This window comes from Rhipicephalus sanguineus, chromosome 2 (genome assembly GCF_013339695.2).
Source record: "Rhipicephalus sanguineus isolate Rsan-2018 chromosome 2, BIME_Rsan_1.4, whole genome shotgun sequence".
Lineage (NCBI taxonomy): Eukaryota > Metazoa > Arthropoda > Arachnida > Ixodida > Ixodidae > Rhipicephalus > Rhipicephalus sanguineus.
In genome coordinates this window covers 27,695,620-27,711,806 of record NC_051177.1, presented here as the reverse complement: position 1 = coordinate 27,711,806, position 16,187 = coordinate 27,695,620, and the positions used below count along the sequence as shown (strand labels likewise).

The following is a 16,187-nucleotide window of genomic DNA, read 5'->3' as shown; positions in this document are numbered from 1 at the left end:
TATAGCTCAGAACAATACTGGGCCAATTCTACACATGTAGCGCGCATGTTTGTTTTTGTAATACTTGGTGCAAGTTAGCTGAGACACCCGGCCTGTATATTTACTTTTAATTTCTGTTGTGTTGTTCGGTAACTAGAACACACACACACACCGCGTCACGTAAAATCTTTCACTCAAATAAGATCATAATGAACAGGCATTGCTTAAAAGTCATCCTGTATAGAGTCATTTCTCGAATTTACTCGAAGCCTTTCGAACATAGAGAAATAAACATAAAAGAGTTGAGCTAAGACAACCAAGCCGTGTGACACTTGTGCGAACGAGAAAGGAATTTCTTTTGCGAAGAATCGCTACACTGGCACGTATGCCAAGTATAATGCCACTTACTGGCTCTAGATATGTCAGAACGCCAGCCGAATGCATTCTTTCGTCGGCCTTTTTTTTTTTTTTTTTTTGAAGTTTTTCCTCTCAGCAAGAATAAGAAACAATGAATGCTTTGCAGCTTACTAAGCGACGCTAAAATAACGCAGAAGTGAAGGCCCCGCCTTCAGCGCTCACTCTCGCAACACCGCTCCCCGCTGCGAATCGCGCGAGCACTCGACCCACGCTGCTGCTGTTGTGCGCACCATGTGCGCACTCGCAACCGCTCCACGTGCACGCTGCGTGCGCGTCTGCCTCCAGTGACGCACGAGTTCCGTGCAGCGTCAAGAACACTAGCGTGCGACGGATTGACGCGCATTTGCACCTCTGAGACTCCGCGAAGCCATTTGTCGAAGGGAGTCTGTCACGCGCACTCTATCAAAGATCGTTCAAACCGAAAACTTGAACCACATTGGTTTCCATTGCGCGAAGGATGCAATCGCTATCGATGAATTCGACCCATGTCAGCTTGGGTCACAATCGAAAACGCCTGTGTGCATAGGCGTTGGCAGGGTTCACCGTCAGTGGGTGCAACAAGCTCCGCAAGGATGCAAAAATGAAAATGAAGCGATGACGTGCTTATCACAAAGACCTGCCATTGGTCCCCGGCTTGCAACATCAAGGGTCCTTGGTCGCCATTATCATAAAAAAAGAGAAAACATGCGTAGCCATAATACTGCGTATTAAAAATGGCATGAAAGGTCCGACTGAGTAAAGCTATGGGCAAAATTGACCCCCTCCCCCTCCCCGTGCGCACGCATATATGCATGTGTGAGCTAGCACAATCATTAGGGTCTTCTCCGAATTAAAAGAACTTTGAACTAGCTTTGCATTTCCAAAAGTCAATGCAAGGCTAAAACAACGCTTGCGTTCTCGCTGCTCGAAAACCGTAAATATCTGCAGTGTAACTGTCGGTTGGAACGGTTGCCTGGAAATTGGAAAGCTGCGTTGATTGACCAAGATAGAGGAGAACAAGATGTTTAATGACAAGAGAGATGGGAGAAGTAATTAAGAAAAAGGGTAGGGCGGGAAGAAGCGGGTGGCCGTCACGTACTATAGCGCGCAACTTAAAGAACGAAACATATTTGAATTCGCTAAACCCAGGGTACTAGTACCCTGGCTAAGCATTCGTGTCTCAGCTTCGCCCGTATTAAATCTATAGTGACTTGCTTGCTGCTCCACTGAGAGAACTACTTGTGCGTGGAGACAGAGTGATACAACGTGATGTGCTCGCTAATTGCATCGGTCGCGGCGGCTCTGACGCGATGCACGCAACTACATAGGAGAGGGAAGGCGCACGAGGGTGCACGGTGCAGACTCGTAGCTGCGGCTGCAGCAGCAGCGACGCCTCACGGCTGCCGCTCGATTTCTCAAGGCCACTTAGCGGATTGGTCGGCGTCCGTGGGTCATCGGGGCCTCATTGGTCCCATCCTCGCGCGAGACTCGATTGTCAAATGAAAAAAAGAACAGAAAGGTCCGGCCACCCGGCCGCTGAAAGGCGACGACGGACAGAATAGTTGCGCAACTCGGGCTGGTTTGCGGAAGCGCCTCGCTTCCGGGCACGAACCGCGCTAGAAACAAAGCAGCGGTGTAGTCGTTTTCTTTTTGATTTCATCAAGTCGCGTTCGTACTGTAGTGCTCGCTGTGTCGACATCGCCAACGAGAGCGCCCTGCTGCTCCCGTTTTGCCGTTTCAAAATTTACTCCTGCGCGACAAGCTAGCCCCGCTAAAAACGACTGCAGGCTCTACTACAAGGGACGAGCGCATATTTTTACACGGACTGTTTCCAGACCGCACCAGCTTCGGTCTTTTCGAAAGCATGATCGCGGAAATAAGAGAATAAGGCAAAAATGGTTTTATTCACTTATTTCCAGAGCGCTGAAAACCACCCTACGAAAAAAAAAAAAAAGAAGAAGAGAGAGAGGGAAACGAAAGCTTGATTTAGACGTTTACCGCATAAAGGTTAAGTATATCGTTTAAAAAAAAAATCTGAGATTTTATATACATTGTCAATACTATGCACGGTATAGATTATGAGGCACGGCGTAGCGGGAGGCTCCGCATTGCCACCTGGGTTTTTTGGAGCGGCTAAATGAAAATGTAAGGATTTATTATTTTATTTATTTGTTTATTTATTTATTTGTTTCGTTCACGTCGAAACGCGCCTGCCGTGGCCGGGATTTGAACTCACGTCCATGAGAATAGCAGCGCAACATTTTATGACCGCCAATATACCCCGGCTGGCCCGAGTACGTGCTGAAACCGCGTTGCGTAGATTATTTGCAGGCAGGTTAATTTGATAACCGTTAACTTGCTTGCGATATATAGTATTTCCAAGTACCGTATGAACAGTGTTGCAGACAGAAGAACCTGTTGTTTGGCTAACTCAGCCGATGTTGATATCAGGCAACAATGTCCTTTATTCAGCCAGAGAAATGCATCAGTGGAATTATGCGGCTGTAAGAACGTGAAAGAAAGAAATTTCTTGTGGCACAGCTGTGACAACTGCAGCTGTGACAGATGAACGCGGCGCGGATGCGAAATAATCGAAGGCAAAGCTTTCGCTACGTCAGAGTTACAGCATTCAGCCAGCATCTCACACCTGTAGATATATACTTACACTCAATCGTCGCGATGGTTGCTACGGAGCGCAAGGTCGTGAGTTCGATTCCCTGTTGCGGTAGCCACACTCCGCTGGAAGCCCTATGTACGAACAAGCATGCGCTGATCGAAGTTTTGTTGTACTTCAAAGAATCCAGGTTGGTCGATGTTATTGTGAACCTATTAGCTAGAGTCTTCGCACTACAGCGGCATAAAATGCATCGATCAGCCATAGGCGTGAGCACGTGGTTGCACCCCCCACGCTTAGATGATTGGGGTGGTGCAAGACCCCCCCCCCCCCTATAACCAAGGAGGGGGGTGGGTGATTCGCTGCGATGGTGAACTCTGGCCCGGCATGTCAATCACGGTAAAGCTTCCCATAATCAGGGGTGTAATATGGTGCTTCGGTGTTATGACACCTCGCAGAGTTTCAGTCACCTCTGTGAGAGCAACCTCCTAAGAGAAACAGGCTACGAAGCTAGCGAGAACACAGGTTGTACGAGCGACGGCACTTGACTGTCTAGATCGATGCGTGAGCAGGTGCGCCACTGTGCATGCGTTGAACATGATTTCATTGACGTGTACGTTGCTTGACGCTATTGTGACTCACAGATCACGTTGATCTTTGATGAAACGATGAAGGGGAATACAATAATACATGTGGCATTGTATAAATCTGAGTGCATGATCAATAATATACGTTAATTGTACTTTTGTTGCTGCATTCTTTTACTAACCAGTAAATGAACGTCATTTCACGTACGTAAGGGACGTTGTGCTATTCATCAATACTTCAACATTTTCTGCAAGGCTGTTTATTATTATTATTATTATTATTATTATTATTATTATTATTATTATTATTATTATTATTATTATTATTATTATTATTATTATTATTATTCATTGCTCCTTCGCGCATGCACTGGAATTTCCTCAATAACACGCCACATAAACGGCAGCTGCGTTTTGAAATGTCGGAAGCACGCGTGACCTTCTCATAATTTATGTTCTGCAGCTCTTGTAACACATTATGTCCCTGTTTAAAAAAAAAAAACGAATAAAATAAAAGCGAGTGGCACGACAGTGCAATGAGGCGAGTATTATTTTCTCTCCGCTTTTCCTACGTTTACGTGAGAATGGCCCATTAAATTTTAAACTAGTAGTAAGATTGAATGTTTGTGTCATTTATGCGAGTAAAGTGTACTTACTCTACAATCTGTTAAATTATTAAACCATAAGCTGTAATTAGACAAAATCAAAACGGTGCATCTGTCGTTGCAACGATCTCACCAGTCCGCATAAAATAATATTGTGCGCATGCAGTCGCTGTATTAGCAGGCACGGTACAAGCCGTCGTAGCGTAGCTAGTCCGTATTTATTTGTTCTTTTTTTCTTTCTTTTTCGACAAAGATGGCTATTGCTGCAACTGCGCAGCTAGTTGCGTGAGATCGAGCGGCAGGTTGGTTGGCTGCATCGTTAGAAGCACAGTGGTGATATTGCGACTAGCGTGTCGGCATTTTTTTTATTTCTATTGCAAGCATTGGAACAGCCGCATGCAAAATACAGCGCGGCCGTGCGATTCCTTTTATGGCCGAGAATTTTCGCGAAGCGCCGAGCAGCCTGCAGAGCGACGGCCGTTGCCAGCGGCCGTGGCGGCCGCATACCCGACCGGCTACGCGAGCTCCGAGATTCGCTCTCGGCTCATTGACGTCACTATGACGACACGCGCGAAAGAATAACAAATGATGTAGAGCAACGGCCACGGTGCTCTTTAGCGATGCTCTCGTGCGCGTCAAGAATCAGTTCCCCACTCTGAGCCATTTCTTTGATACGTGGACATTCGAACAGTTGACGCAACTTATCCCATTCGTATGTACCTACGGTATTCTACTTACGTTAGTGCTTAAAATTTCGTTGCAGCGCTGCGCTTTTAAACGAGCATCGCGGTGCGATACAACTAATCGCCTTACCTTCTCAGCTGTTTACCAACGGGCAGTCATCTGACGGTATCTTCGTTGCGCTGCTGTATTATAGTTATGTGTCGCTTGTCTTAGCCATTTGCGTTTCGTTTAAAAGTTTTTAGTGCTTACGCGCTTTCATCGAACATATGCTGGTCGGGAAGTCAAGCTTGGCTCGACAACAGTCCGAGGTAAGGCGATGTTCCTTTCGTGTATCCGCGTCACAGGTGCTTTTGTTTCTGGGTGCCCTTAGCGAATGTCGCCGTTGCTCATTTGAGCACACGGGCTTAGGTGGGGGACGTATTCACCTAAAATAAGCATACGCAGAAAATTCTAGCGATGTTTTCTTCAATTTGAGCTTCTGGCGGACGTGAAACTCATCGCAATTGTGCCCTTTTTGACCTTACGGTTGATCATCGTACCGCGGAGCCTTCATTTTCTATGCAATTTAATACCCTCTTTTACCATTGTACTCCACTGTTCGTCTACATATCACCCAGCGCAAATATCCTTGCATTCCACTTTGATCATATTGATGGAGAGCGGCAAGCCGTTCCATTTTTCTGTCGTCTCAACTCCGGAGCGCATAACGTCCGTTATCAATTTTATCGCCTCCTGAAAACATTAATCGCTTCCGCGAGATGTTTGGCGGTTTGTTCTGTCGCTACTCTGTAGTTTTGGAGTCGGTGCGAACGCACTGCGTGCTGCAATGTCGGAATATTGTGCCCCCCTGTTGACGCTCGCGCACTACAAATAACAAGTGGGTGTGGCCTCTGCGAAACTTCACTATCCCGTCTCATCGTTTTCGGCTGAATTTGATTCTAGGTTCATTTATTTGCGAGCTCTTGTCTCGTTTATAACACTCGAAGCGATTGTTGCTCACATTTGTTCGCTACCAAAAGCAACCGCTGGTGTTGTGTAGACAACACTCGCTCCATTGCATCAGCCTTTCGACACACACCGCAGGCATTATGACTAGAAAAAGCCGTTAGCGCCTGCCTACTCTTTAGTGACGGTACGGTTGGCCGAAGCGCTAGCTGTTTCAGCCATTATGCGTGTCCCCACGCCGTCGCCTCTAGCTTCGGGAAGACCCGCCACCTGCGCCAGGCAGTCTGACGCAACGTCATTTCAACCTTGTAGGAATCCTTGGCGATTCGCTGTGGCCGAGCAGCTTCTCGCAGCCGCCCTGTTACTAGCCGTCGTGGGAGCGCGTAGTCATCACTCGACGTCTCACTTTTATTTTATTTTCTTTTCCCAGCTCGTATTGTTAGGTACCTTAAATGCCGTCGGAGGCAAACGTCGGCGCACCGAGCTTTGTGTTAGCAGCTAGTACGTGTACGCAAGTCATGAAGACTCATCTGTAGCAACCTCTTTTGCTTTTTAGGTGCAATAATTCGGGTGTAGCTTGTGCGTAGCGGGAGGCCGTTTGCCTTTACTGTGCCGTGGTTATTCTGCATAATGCTCGTTTACTGGTATAGCAGTGTGTAGAAAGCTGTAGCTCTGTGATCCCCGTTGATTGAACATTGTCATCAGTTGAAAATGTCCAGCAAGCTGGGAGGGCCAACGATAACCCTGATGAGAAACTGATCAGATTCATCAGATGAAGCTTGCACCTGCTTGTTATCTGACAAAGATGTCACCTTATTAAGCACAGGATGTCGTAATACGGAACCCTGAAGGGTAGTGCCTTGACGTACGGAATGGTGGTGCCTTGGAGGGCATGCGTAATTACGGGAAATGCTCATCATTAAGATAACTTATACGTCAATCATTTGTTATAGCTTTTTCATTGCAAGGGCTGTCCTATGCAATAGACTGGTACAACAGGACCAAGCTCTGGTCCTGCTGTTTTATTGGTCCTAATCGGCCACAGCAGCTAAATATGTTTCACCTTTTCTTTCTTGCAGTTTGAAGCGGGTGCATTTTGCCGCCAGTGCAGCTGCCATGTCGATCCAGGCCGGGCTCACAGCCGACTCTGCCATCGCCCTGGTGCAGCGATATCTCAGGAAGGAGCGGCTCCACTGGCGGCCCAGCACCTATGCTTCACAGGTAGGTCTCAAGGTGACCCCAGCACATACACACCTCCATTGGGCAATCTTCCCAGTCGTGATATGCTCTGGTTGGTCACGTATCTTATCTCGAAACTCCCAAGAGTGTCTGCAGTCTGCTTTGCCCTACTCTTGCAATCTTATCAGCTTATCATCTTGTTTTTGCAGTGGCCGTGCTTAAATTGTGACTTGCATTTCAGGGGGAAGAGATCACGCCTGTCCAACGGAACCACACCGTGAAATGGCTGACTGTCCTCAACCGTTACCTGAAGTTCAATCCTGAGACTCTCTTCCTCTCGGTCACACTCATGGACGAGTTCCTCCTCTTGGTTAGGGTGAGTGCAGGACCCGCCTCTCTCCACAATACAGAACATGCAGGAACGTGCAGAGATGGCCAGCGAAAACTAGATTTTTTGGTTGATTTTCATTCCCTAAGTGCCACGTCCCCCCTTAAGTGTTCCGTGGTGGCTCAGAAACTGTGTTATGTACTGGTGATTCTGAGGTAGTGGGGTTGAATTTAGGGTTACTAGTTTAAGGCAGCTGTATGCTTGCAAAATACATGAATAAAGCAGTATGTTCTTGTCTTCCCTGCATCGTGATGTAGCTCTGCAGACAGGCTGTCTCTCTTATACTGACGAGTGTATCATCGGACGAGATTTGCTCTAATTCCGCAGTTGTCTTTGACACGCATCTGGGCATGTTTCTAATTATAACCTTCGTGTTTCATTCTCTCGCAGGCACAACCAAAGTACCTGAAATGTATTGCTATTTCGTGCTTCTACTTAGCGTCCAAGATTATTGAGGAAGATGAGGTGAGTTTTGGAACTAAATGTGGCTGCTGTGTACTCCTTTGTATCTCTGTTAGCAATCGTTTTGAACTGTTGGCAGTGGGGGTTGATGTCGAGTGTTCCTCTGAACTCGCAGGTGGTTCCACATATCAAGGATCTGATCAAGAACTGTGACTGCATCTTTAGTGTGTCTGAGATTACTCGCATGGAGGCATTGATTCTCAAGAAACTCAGATGGGACCTCTGTCGAGCCACATCGCTTGACTTCCTGCACGGGGTGAGTCATGCAGCTGTTCTGCAGCTGGCTTTCCTTCGCTTAACCCTCATTTTAAATGGTGTGACCTTCCATTTAGTTCTTCTGTTATTGACTTGCTTTGCATGAAATCCAAAGCAGCATATTCTTGCAAAGACATCACGTCCTAAGAGTTCAGACTGCCAGTTATGTGTGGGCATTGAATGGATATACCATGACAGATAACAAGAAAATTCGAATTCATAGGTAGGTACTAGATCAGCCAGCGTGTGAATTGGTCTGGCCATCATGTCCTTTTTAATAGCGTTGCCCTGCTTGAGTAATTTCTATTGCAAATTTGTGTGGTAATAATCACTTGCATTTGACCTCCAAGGAGGGATGCCACTTGACTCCTTCTGTATCAACAAAAGTAGAGTTCTTCAGAATATCAAAATCTCACATTTGTTCAGTGTTGTGACCAAAATTGTGAGACATGCCTCGAAGTGATCTTCTCTAGGCATTCACCTTGTGTAATAAATTCGTACACTCCACTACTTGTGGAGGTAACACTGCAAAACAGGTGTTCAGCGCATTTGGACCTCAAGAAGCACTGAAAGAAGCTCTGTAGGGCTTACTCAGTGAAGGTGTGCCATATCATGGAAAAGCACGTGCACTGTCATTGGGCAATGTTGGCAAGGTCACTGAACTGTACCAGCCCCAGATATTCCTCTTAAAGAAAGAAAAAAAAATTACATTTTGCATGACTGAACCCTGACCCAATTATGAGGTATAGTGTAGCGGGAGACCATAAGTTAAGTTTGACCATCTGTGGTTCTTTAAGTGTGCACCCTACGCTATTTACGCGAGCGCTTTTTCTGTTTTGGCTCATGATAATGTCGCCGCTGTGGCTGGGGGATGAACCCGTGACCTTGCACTCAGTAGTGCAATGCCTTAGTACTGCACGGTGTCGTCAGGCTTTTCCGTAGCAGTTGACCATAGCATGGTATGCTGTGTCCAGAGAAGCTAACCATTGACTGTTCTCTCATTTGTGTGCAGTTTTATGCCCTGCTGGTGTTGAACAGAGGCCTTCTCCTGCCAGACCAGTCTGAGCAGCAGTTGGCAGCTTTGGGTCCCCTGCTGGAAACCAAGCTGCAGATCTGCCTCGATCAGGCGTCTCTGGTGGCGACAAGGCCCTCCACCTTGGCCCTGGCCCTGCTCAGCCTTGAGCTGGAGACCTGGACTCCCAACTGGTTCGTCATCACCATCGCCCTGCAGCGGCTGGCTCAGGTGCGTGCTAACCACTTTGGCCATTTTAACGCGATAGTGTTAAATAGTTCGTTTTGCAGATCTCTGGCGTCGGTGTCGGCATCGTTGGTTGTGAGTGAAAAATCAAGAGAGTTGCAAATAAATAAAAATCATCTTCAGTTTGAGTGGGATTTGAACCCAGGCCTTTTGCATGGCGGGCCGTTGTTCTACCACTGAGCCACACCAATGCTTGAGACTAATTCGGAAAAAAGATGGTTGGTTGATCCCTCAGTCATAGGAATCGGTATAACACGAAAGTGAAACGTGTCGTCAGAGAAGTCGTTTATTGTTTATAGTGCATTGGTAATGAGAGCTTGTATAATATCGACTGTCGTTTGGCAGGTATAGCGCCGCTTGATGTGGACGCATCGCACTCACGTTGACGCCTAGTGGTACATTTCCGTACCGACGACATACGCCCACGATCATGATTTAACCCTTGCGTAAGCTTACCGTATTTATTCGAAAATAGGTCGGGCACGAATATAGGTCGACCCCTACTTATAGCACTCTACGAGAAATAAAAAAAAATATTCGAAAATAGGTCGACCCATGTTTTTTTTTTTAGAAACAGGAAAATTGAAACATACCACACCTTTATTTACAATTAACTTAGTGCCCTAGTCGCTGCCGGGAGTGTCATGTTCGTCAGATGTGCAAGGAAGGTTGTCTGATTCTTCGCAGGCATCCTCGGCATCCCAAATGACGTCGACTTCGCTGCCATCGATTGCGTTGGAAATGCAGCACTTTTTAAAGCCAGTCACGATAATTTTCGCTGGCAAGTCTTTCCGCGCGTCCTTCACCCACGTCGCAACTTCATTATTGAGGGAAGCCCTTCTCGCGGCGTCCCGTCGGTGTCATTGCAGCATCCTCCTTCAAGCCACTCTTTGTAACTCTTCGCCATCCGGTCCTTAATGTAGCCGGGACGTCATACCTAGCGGTATGACGACCAGGTCTGTTGGCCTTCTGCAGGGCCTCCTTGACGCCCGGAGCCTCAGTTCTTTTTCAAGAGTGTCATGCCTGCCAGTTGCTGGGCCGCGAAAAGCACGACGCTATCCATTGCACGCGAACAGTCGGTCCCGCTGCTACCGCCAACCCCTAATCAACTTTTACGTCGAACTCACGCTGAGCGGCACAATTGCTGGAATTCTCGGCAAAAAGTATCACTTGACGCTTGAAGTCAGCTGTGTAGCTCTACTGACGTGACACCGTCGCAACCGCGCATTTGCAAATGCGAACCGTCACATCAGATCAAACAACAAACAAAGAGTGAGGCCTTAGGCCAGTGCCAGTGCGGCTGCGCGTCGGCAGGCAGCACGGCTAGGGGGCTAGGGACTTCACGGCCTACCTAGGGAAATCACGGGTTCCAGCGCAAACATGGCGGAGCGGCTGCATTTCGCGGGGGCTTTGAAAAGGCGGTTGCACAAATAACTTTTTTTTTTCTTAGTTACTTAGTCGGAAAAGGCGAACGGGTACGGTTTTTATACCAGATTTTATGGTATATAATGTGCGTATGTAGCAGGAACTGCTTGAAGAACAGCAGGCGCGGCAGTTGAACGCCATATGTGCGGTGCTTTTGGTCGCTTTGATCGCGAATATAGGTCGAGATTCTTTGGTCACGAATATAGGTCGATAGCTGATTATGGGCAACATTTTTGGGAAAAAAAGGTCGACCTATATTCGAATAAATACGGTAAGTCCTTCTCATATACGTGGACTCCGCATATGGTGAATCCCGCACAAAGATGGTATCAACAAGCACATAATAAACACTAATGATCGATATGCACTCCTTCAAAGCATCGTGAAATGCAAAGAGAAACGCTACGCGCGTCGTGTCTTCCCTCTAGCCAGGCCGTTACTTCTCACAGGGCGAGCAGCGAATGCGGTGCGACAGCCAGGCGAGCGTCGGAGAGCTACGTATTTGTCGATGTGGATGGATGCTATGAGCGAGGCTTGCGCTAAAACCGCCACCTCACGGTGTAATAAAACGTTGACGAAATGAAACTTGTATTGGAAACGCGCCGAATGGGACAGTCGTTGCAACGGCACTTTTTTTTTTTTTTTTTTTTTCCCGAGCCTTGTGGCACAGATGTTACCGCCCCATTATAAAGCGGACGCTCGTAGCGTCCATCCATTCAAGGTCACTGTGAGAGGCAAATGTGAAAGATAAAAGGCGCGTTCATGTCGCCTCCATAATGTGTTTGGCGGTAGCTCAGTGGGCTAAACGCCCGCTTCTACGGTCGCAGACCGAGAGGTGATGGGTTCGATTCCCGTAAACGGAACTTTTTCTTATAGATTTTTTTCTTTTCCAGCTGATGGCATTTATTTTGTGACGGAAGTACGTCATGAAAGTCTTGGTGGACCCCGGCATAAAACACTTTCGTGTTTAAAAAAACCCTATACAGATGTCACGTTGTGTGAGGAGTCCCATTAACACATGTAATATTGTGTGGCTGAAGCATAGAAATACACCAGGCGTCGCACCATGTGAATTGTGCAATGAGTGGGTGGTATGTTAGCTTTACTATCAAGGCAGTGATGGTAGTAGCTGCATACATTCTCTTTAGCAAGTTTTAACCTTTGGTTATTCTGCTATACGAAGTCTTGTATGTGAATGGATTTATGGCTTCTTGCGCAGGTTGAGAACAGCGACGTTATTCGGTGCCGAGAAGAGTTGGCCTGCATCTTTGCCAGAGCACGCACGGCCGTGTCACGAAAACACCGACACTCAGACTCCCAGAACGCCCACAAGCCGTCAAAGAGAAGGGTGCGTACCAAATTTATGAGAGTGCTTAAAGTTTGATGTGTGGTTTTACTGAAATGACCATTGCTCTTGCTGACTAAGGCTGGCCATATTGTTGAAGCAAGGAGGAGGTGCCTTGTAATCCAACCATTGCTTCAGCACGTAAAACTCAAGAATTTTATGTTGAAGGCAGCGTCTTACTTGCCTTTTCCCATCTACATTATGTGACAGAGTATGATTTCTGACTGAAAATATGGGCTGATCCTGACATTAGTACAGCCTGAGCACCTCACTAAGTCACGTGGCATAAAGTACTGTAGTTACTTGCATACTATCAGCACTGTTCAATGTTGGCAACCTCAGTCCAGTGATTGTCTGCCATTTCTCGCACGATAGCATTATAGAGCCCGTGTTGCGCAGAAAATGCGGTGACAGCATTGGCGGCGTTGTTCATGAGTGAGGGCGTTGTCCATGAGTGAAAAATCGCAATGTATGCAAAAAACAAAAAGTCGGGGTTTGAACCAGAATCGAACCCAAGTATTCTGCGTGGAAGTCAAGTATTCTACCACAGAGCCGTGCCGGTGCTTGAAACTACTGCAGAAAGTTACCTCATACAGTCATCATGTTGGGCAAGGAGTCGCGTTTACAGATGAAATATTGCGTAGTAGAAGCATAGAATTGTAATAGGCGTCACAGCATGTAAATTATGTAATGAGGGTGTGGTAGAAAGCTGCCAACCCATTACAAAAAGCTGAACAATGATTCATTATTATCCTCAGCATCAGCAAAGTGTGCAGCCATGTAGGTGTATGTATTGCCTACATACATGTAGTGGGTACTTTGCAACTGTAAATGCAGTAGGCAGCCTGGGAGGGTTTGCAATGGATACTGTCACGTGTGCACAACACTCAGCACTTCTGAGGTATCCGCTGAGAAGCAAAGCATGACAACTCAATGAGGGGGTGATGCGAATGGGGCCTGATAGCGCTTTTGCATTAAACTCTTCAAGATGTAGAAGCATTTAAGATTTTTATATGTGCGCAGTGGTCATTCACACAGCAGGTCACTGAATTTGCCATATTTATGCTACTGCTTTGATCAGTGGTGAAGGAATGAAAGGATTGGACTAGACCTTTCTGAATGTAGCCCTTGTGAACCACTTTAGGTAACCACTGTCCCATATCCTTTGCGTACTGGCTGTTGTCTCATTTCGCTTTTTGCAACGTGTAGACTGGTCTTGCTCACGTGCCATGCATTGCATTCTTTCATGTGCAGATGGAGACGACGGACATCGAAGACATTTACGACAGCATCAAAAGGCTGTACGGGGAGGAAACGGCATCGACGACGTCGCCACCTGCGGCCAGTGTCTCGTGTGGCATGCACCAGGGCCAAGGGGGCATCAGCATACCTGGCTTTCCTGTCCGCGCCATGTAGAAGGAACTGCCCCAGTTGATATGGGAGAGCCTCACAGAAGGACTCTTAACCAGAGGCCAAGCAAAGGAAGCCAGGCCTGGTGCCAGCCCAAGACATTTCTTCCCGCCCACATCACTAGTCCATTCTTTTGTCTTATTTGCTTTCGTTTTTATTAGGGCAGGGCCAGTTTAAATGCAACTGAAAAGCACCCCTTCAAATGTTTCTGTGCAGTAATTGTATCAGGATTATGGTCTAGTCGCATGCCACAAAAAAAAATGTTACGCTGCTTACGTTTTTTTTCTGTTTAGAGGCTCTGCAATGGCACTTCACCGATGCAACCAGAACCTTGGAACACTTTTTTGCGAGACTGCGTAATATCTCGTAGGCGGCTGCTTCCCTGGTTTTGCTAGTATGTTTTATTTTAATTTTACATTTTGTTATACATATACACACACACAATTGGTTGCTATGGCAGTGTTTTTATTTTGAGCGTTGTCACCGTCGTGCATGCTGCGCGTACACCTGCGCGTTTGGTCAATGCCACATCGAGCAGTGGCCTGGAGAATGCCGGTTTTTAGAAAGGGTGCTAAATTCGTTTTTTAGTTTACGAAAAGCAAGTGTACTTTTATGCGGAACAAATGTATATTGGTGTCCACGTTTTCATGTGCTTTGTCCGAGAGAGTGCAGAGACATTTTTAAAATGCCATTTTACACGAGGGCCGCTTGAGGCCTTAAATCTTTCTCTCCCCCGCCCGTACAGTGGGCCGGTAGTGATTTGAGGAAGGTCACCAAAAACGTTGCATTTCAAAATAATTACGCAAGTTGACAAGTAATTGTTTGAAACATGTCGTACATCACAGTACAGCTACACTTTACGACACATATCGCACTTGAAGGGAACATTTCGTTGGTACGGTAGCACTAGTTGCAGCTTGGATCGGAAACGGAAGACCTGCATTGGCCATTCTTATCTGAGAAAAGCATCCGAATGAATATAATGTCTTGGAAGTTGTTCTTCTCGAGTAATGATATGTTCCCTGAAAGTGTGACATGTACCATGAAACATGTCTGGAAATCTGCAGCAATAAGTGTGTTGAGCACCACCTTGCTTTGCTGTGTCGTATGTGTTCACAGATTATTTGTTGATGTTCTTAGCCCACTTGCCTGGACAAGTTCTGCTTTAAAGCTATTCTTCCCAGATGCAATCCACCGAAACCTTTTCATTCCAGTGCACGAGTGGCATGTTGTCTGTCAGCTGTCACTTTTCTACAAGCTTGCTGTGAGCACCAACTTTTAAGCCTGCGGGCGTCGTGGAATTGTTGGGGAGAGCCCATGTCTCGGAAGTGTCCGTCGTTTTTGTGTCGTGTTTGTGTCTTTCTGTTTTATATTGTAGATTCTATGTTCTACAAGAAGAGTACATTGTACAAAAAAAAAAAAAATGTATAATATGTAAAAAATGTAAAAAAAACTCATAATCCTAAAAAACCAAAAAAACATTGTAAATGATCCTCATTTCATCACCCATTTTATCATTTTTAAGAGTGCGAGGCACATAGTTTTTATGTTTCTTTTAATGCTCCCGACATGCCCGTGTTTTTTCCTGTGAGAAAGGAATCGCTGCCCAGTGTTCTGGCAACCCACTTCTTTGGAGGCATTAAAAACAAGTAATTTATGAAACCTACTGGACTTTCTTTGTTTCATTGCTGAAGTTGCTGTGCTTTCTACAGCAACGGCTGTTATAAGCCTGCTGCATGCTTAAATGGGTTATGAACCACTTTTCCCTGTACTAATCATCGAATGACCTCGGTATCAGCACAAAAATATCTCGAACCCATCTAAAATGAGCGTAGTTGCAAGAGTTTGTCGTGCGCTTTAAGGAACTTTCTCACCTCGGCCCGACGAGCATGCTGGAAGCTAAGCAAGAATGTTTGGCACGGGGGAAAGAAGCTGCGTCAGCGTGCCTCATGACCTTGAGTGCGCGGGATGAAATGTGATCGCTCTGTCCCATTGTTATTTTTGTGCACGAGTGTGGCTCACTGTGTAAAATTAGCAGACTATGGAGCGCTGCGCAGGCACATGGTCGCAGCCCGTGGCAAGAAGCGCATCTGATCCAAACGCCGCGCATAATTTGTCGGCCATTGGCCAATAAGCATGCGACCTGCTGTTCGACATCAAGCAGCGGGCATCGGCAGCTCTGAAGTGAGTGAGGACAGGCCTCTGTACGAAAAGAGGGTGCCTGAGAAATTGGCAACTTCACGCTCCGCTTATGAGCTCTCCTTGCCGTGCACGACTGCAAGATTTGAGAGTTCATAGCAGTGTCTGCTATCCCCAGGATGCGTTTTCTCACCAAGCTCGAGAGGTGGTTCATGACTAGAGGCAGGATTTATAGGAATTAAAAAAGTGCGTTTTAGATGCCAGAAATAGGCAAGCAAAAGAACGTTTTAGGCACCAAAAATAGGCAGGCAAAAACGTTTTAGGCTTCCAACGTCTTAAATGTAGGCACAATAAATTTTTACATAAATGCAAATAATTTCAGAACGAAGATGTGCATGACCTGTATCTATGACAGGAAAGCAAAAAATGTTACTGTTCATGATGGCACAAAGGCTCCAGCAGTTGAACATAGCTGTGCAATTGTCCTTTTTCCCGCATGGTTCGCAGAATACAGTC

At 46.5% G+C, this 16,187-nt stretch overlaps 1 protein-coding gene across 1 annotated transcript; it reads left to right on the top strand.

The window, feature by feature from the left end:
- Positions 1 to 4,906: 4,906 nt before the first annotated feature.
- LOC119382602 (cyclin-I) lies at positions 4,907 to 15,198 on the top strand. Its single transcript, XM_037650379.2, has 8 exons — positions 4,907 to 5,173; positions 6,890 to 7,031; positions 7,231 to 7,365; positions 7,768 to 7,842; positions 7,955 to 8,095; positions 9,107 to 9,337; positions 11,997 to 12,125; positions 13,377 to 15,198. Exons 2-8 carry the CDS (start codon positions 6,927 to 6,929, stop codon positions 13,536 to 13,538), a joined length of 978 nt encoding a protein of 325 aa, XP_037506307.1. The 5' UTR covers positions 4,907 to 5,173; positions 6,890 to 6,926; the 3' UTR covers positions 13,539 to 15,198.
- Positions 15,199 to 16,187: the final 989 nt, after the last annotated feature.

Excerpts from the sequence above, each read along its gene's own strand:
- LOC119382602 (XM_037650379.2), top strand. The coding sequence starts at position 6,927 with ATGTCGATCCAGGCCGGGCTCACAGCCGACTCTGCCATCGCCCTGGTG. Across the intron at positions 8,096-9,106 it reads CGCTTGACTTCCTGCACGGG|TTTTATGCCCTGCTGGTGTT; the intron begins GTGAGTCATGCA and ends ATTTGTGTGCAG. Across the intron at positions 12,126-13,376 it reads ACAAGCCGTCAAAGAGAAGG|ATGGAGACGACGGACATCGA; the intron begins GTGCGTACCAAA and ends TTTCATGTGCAG.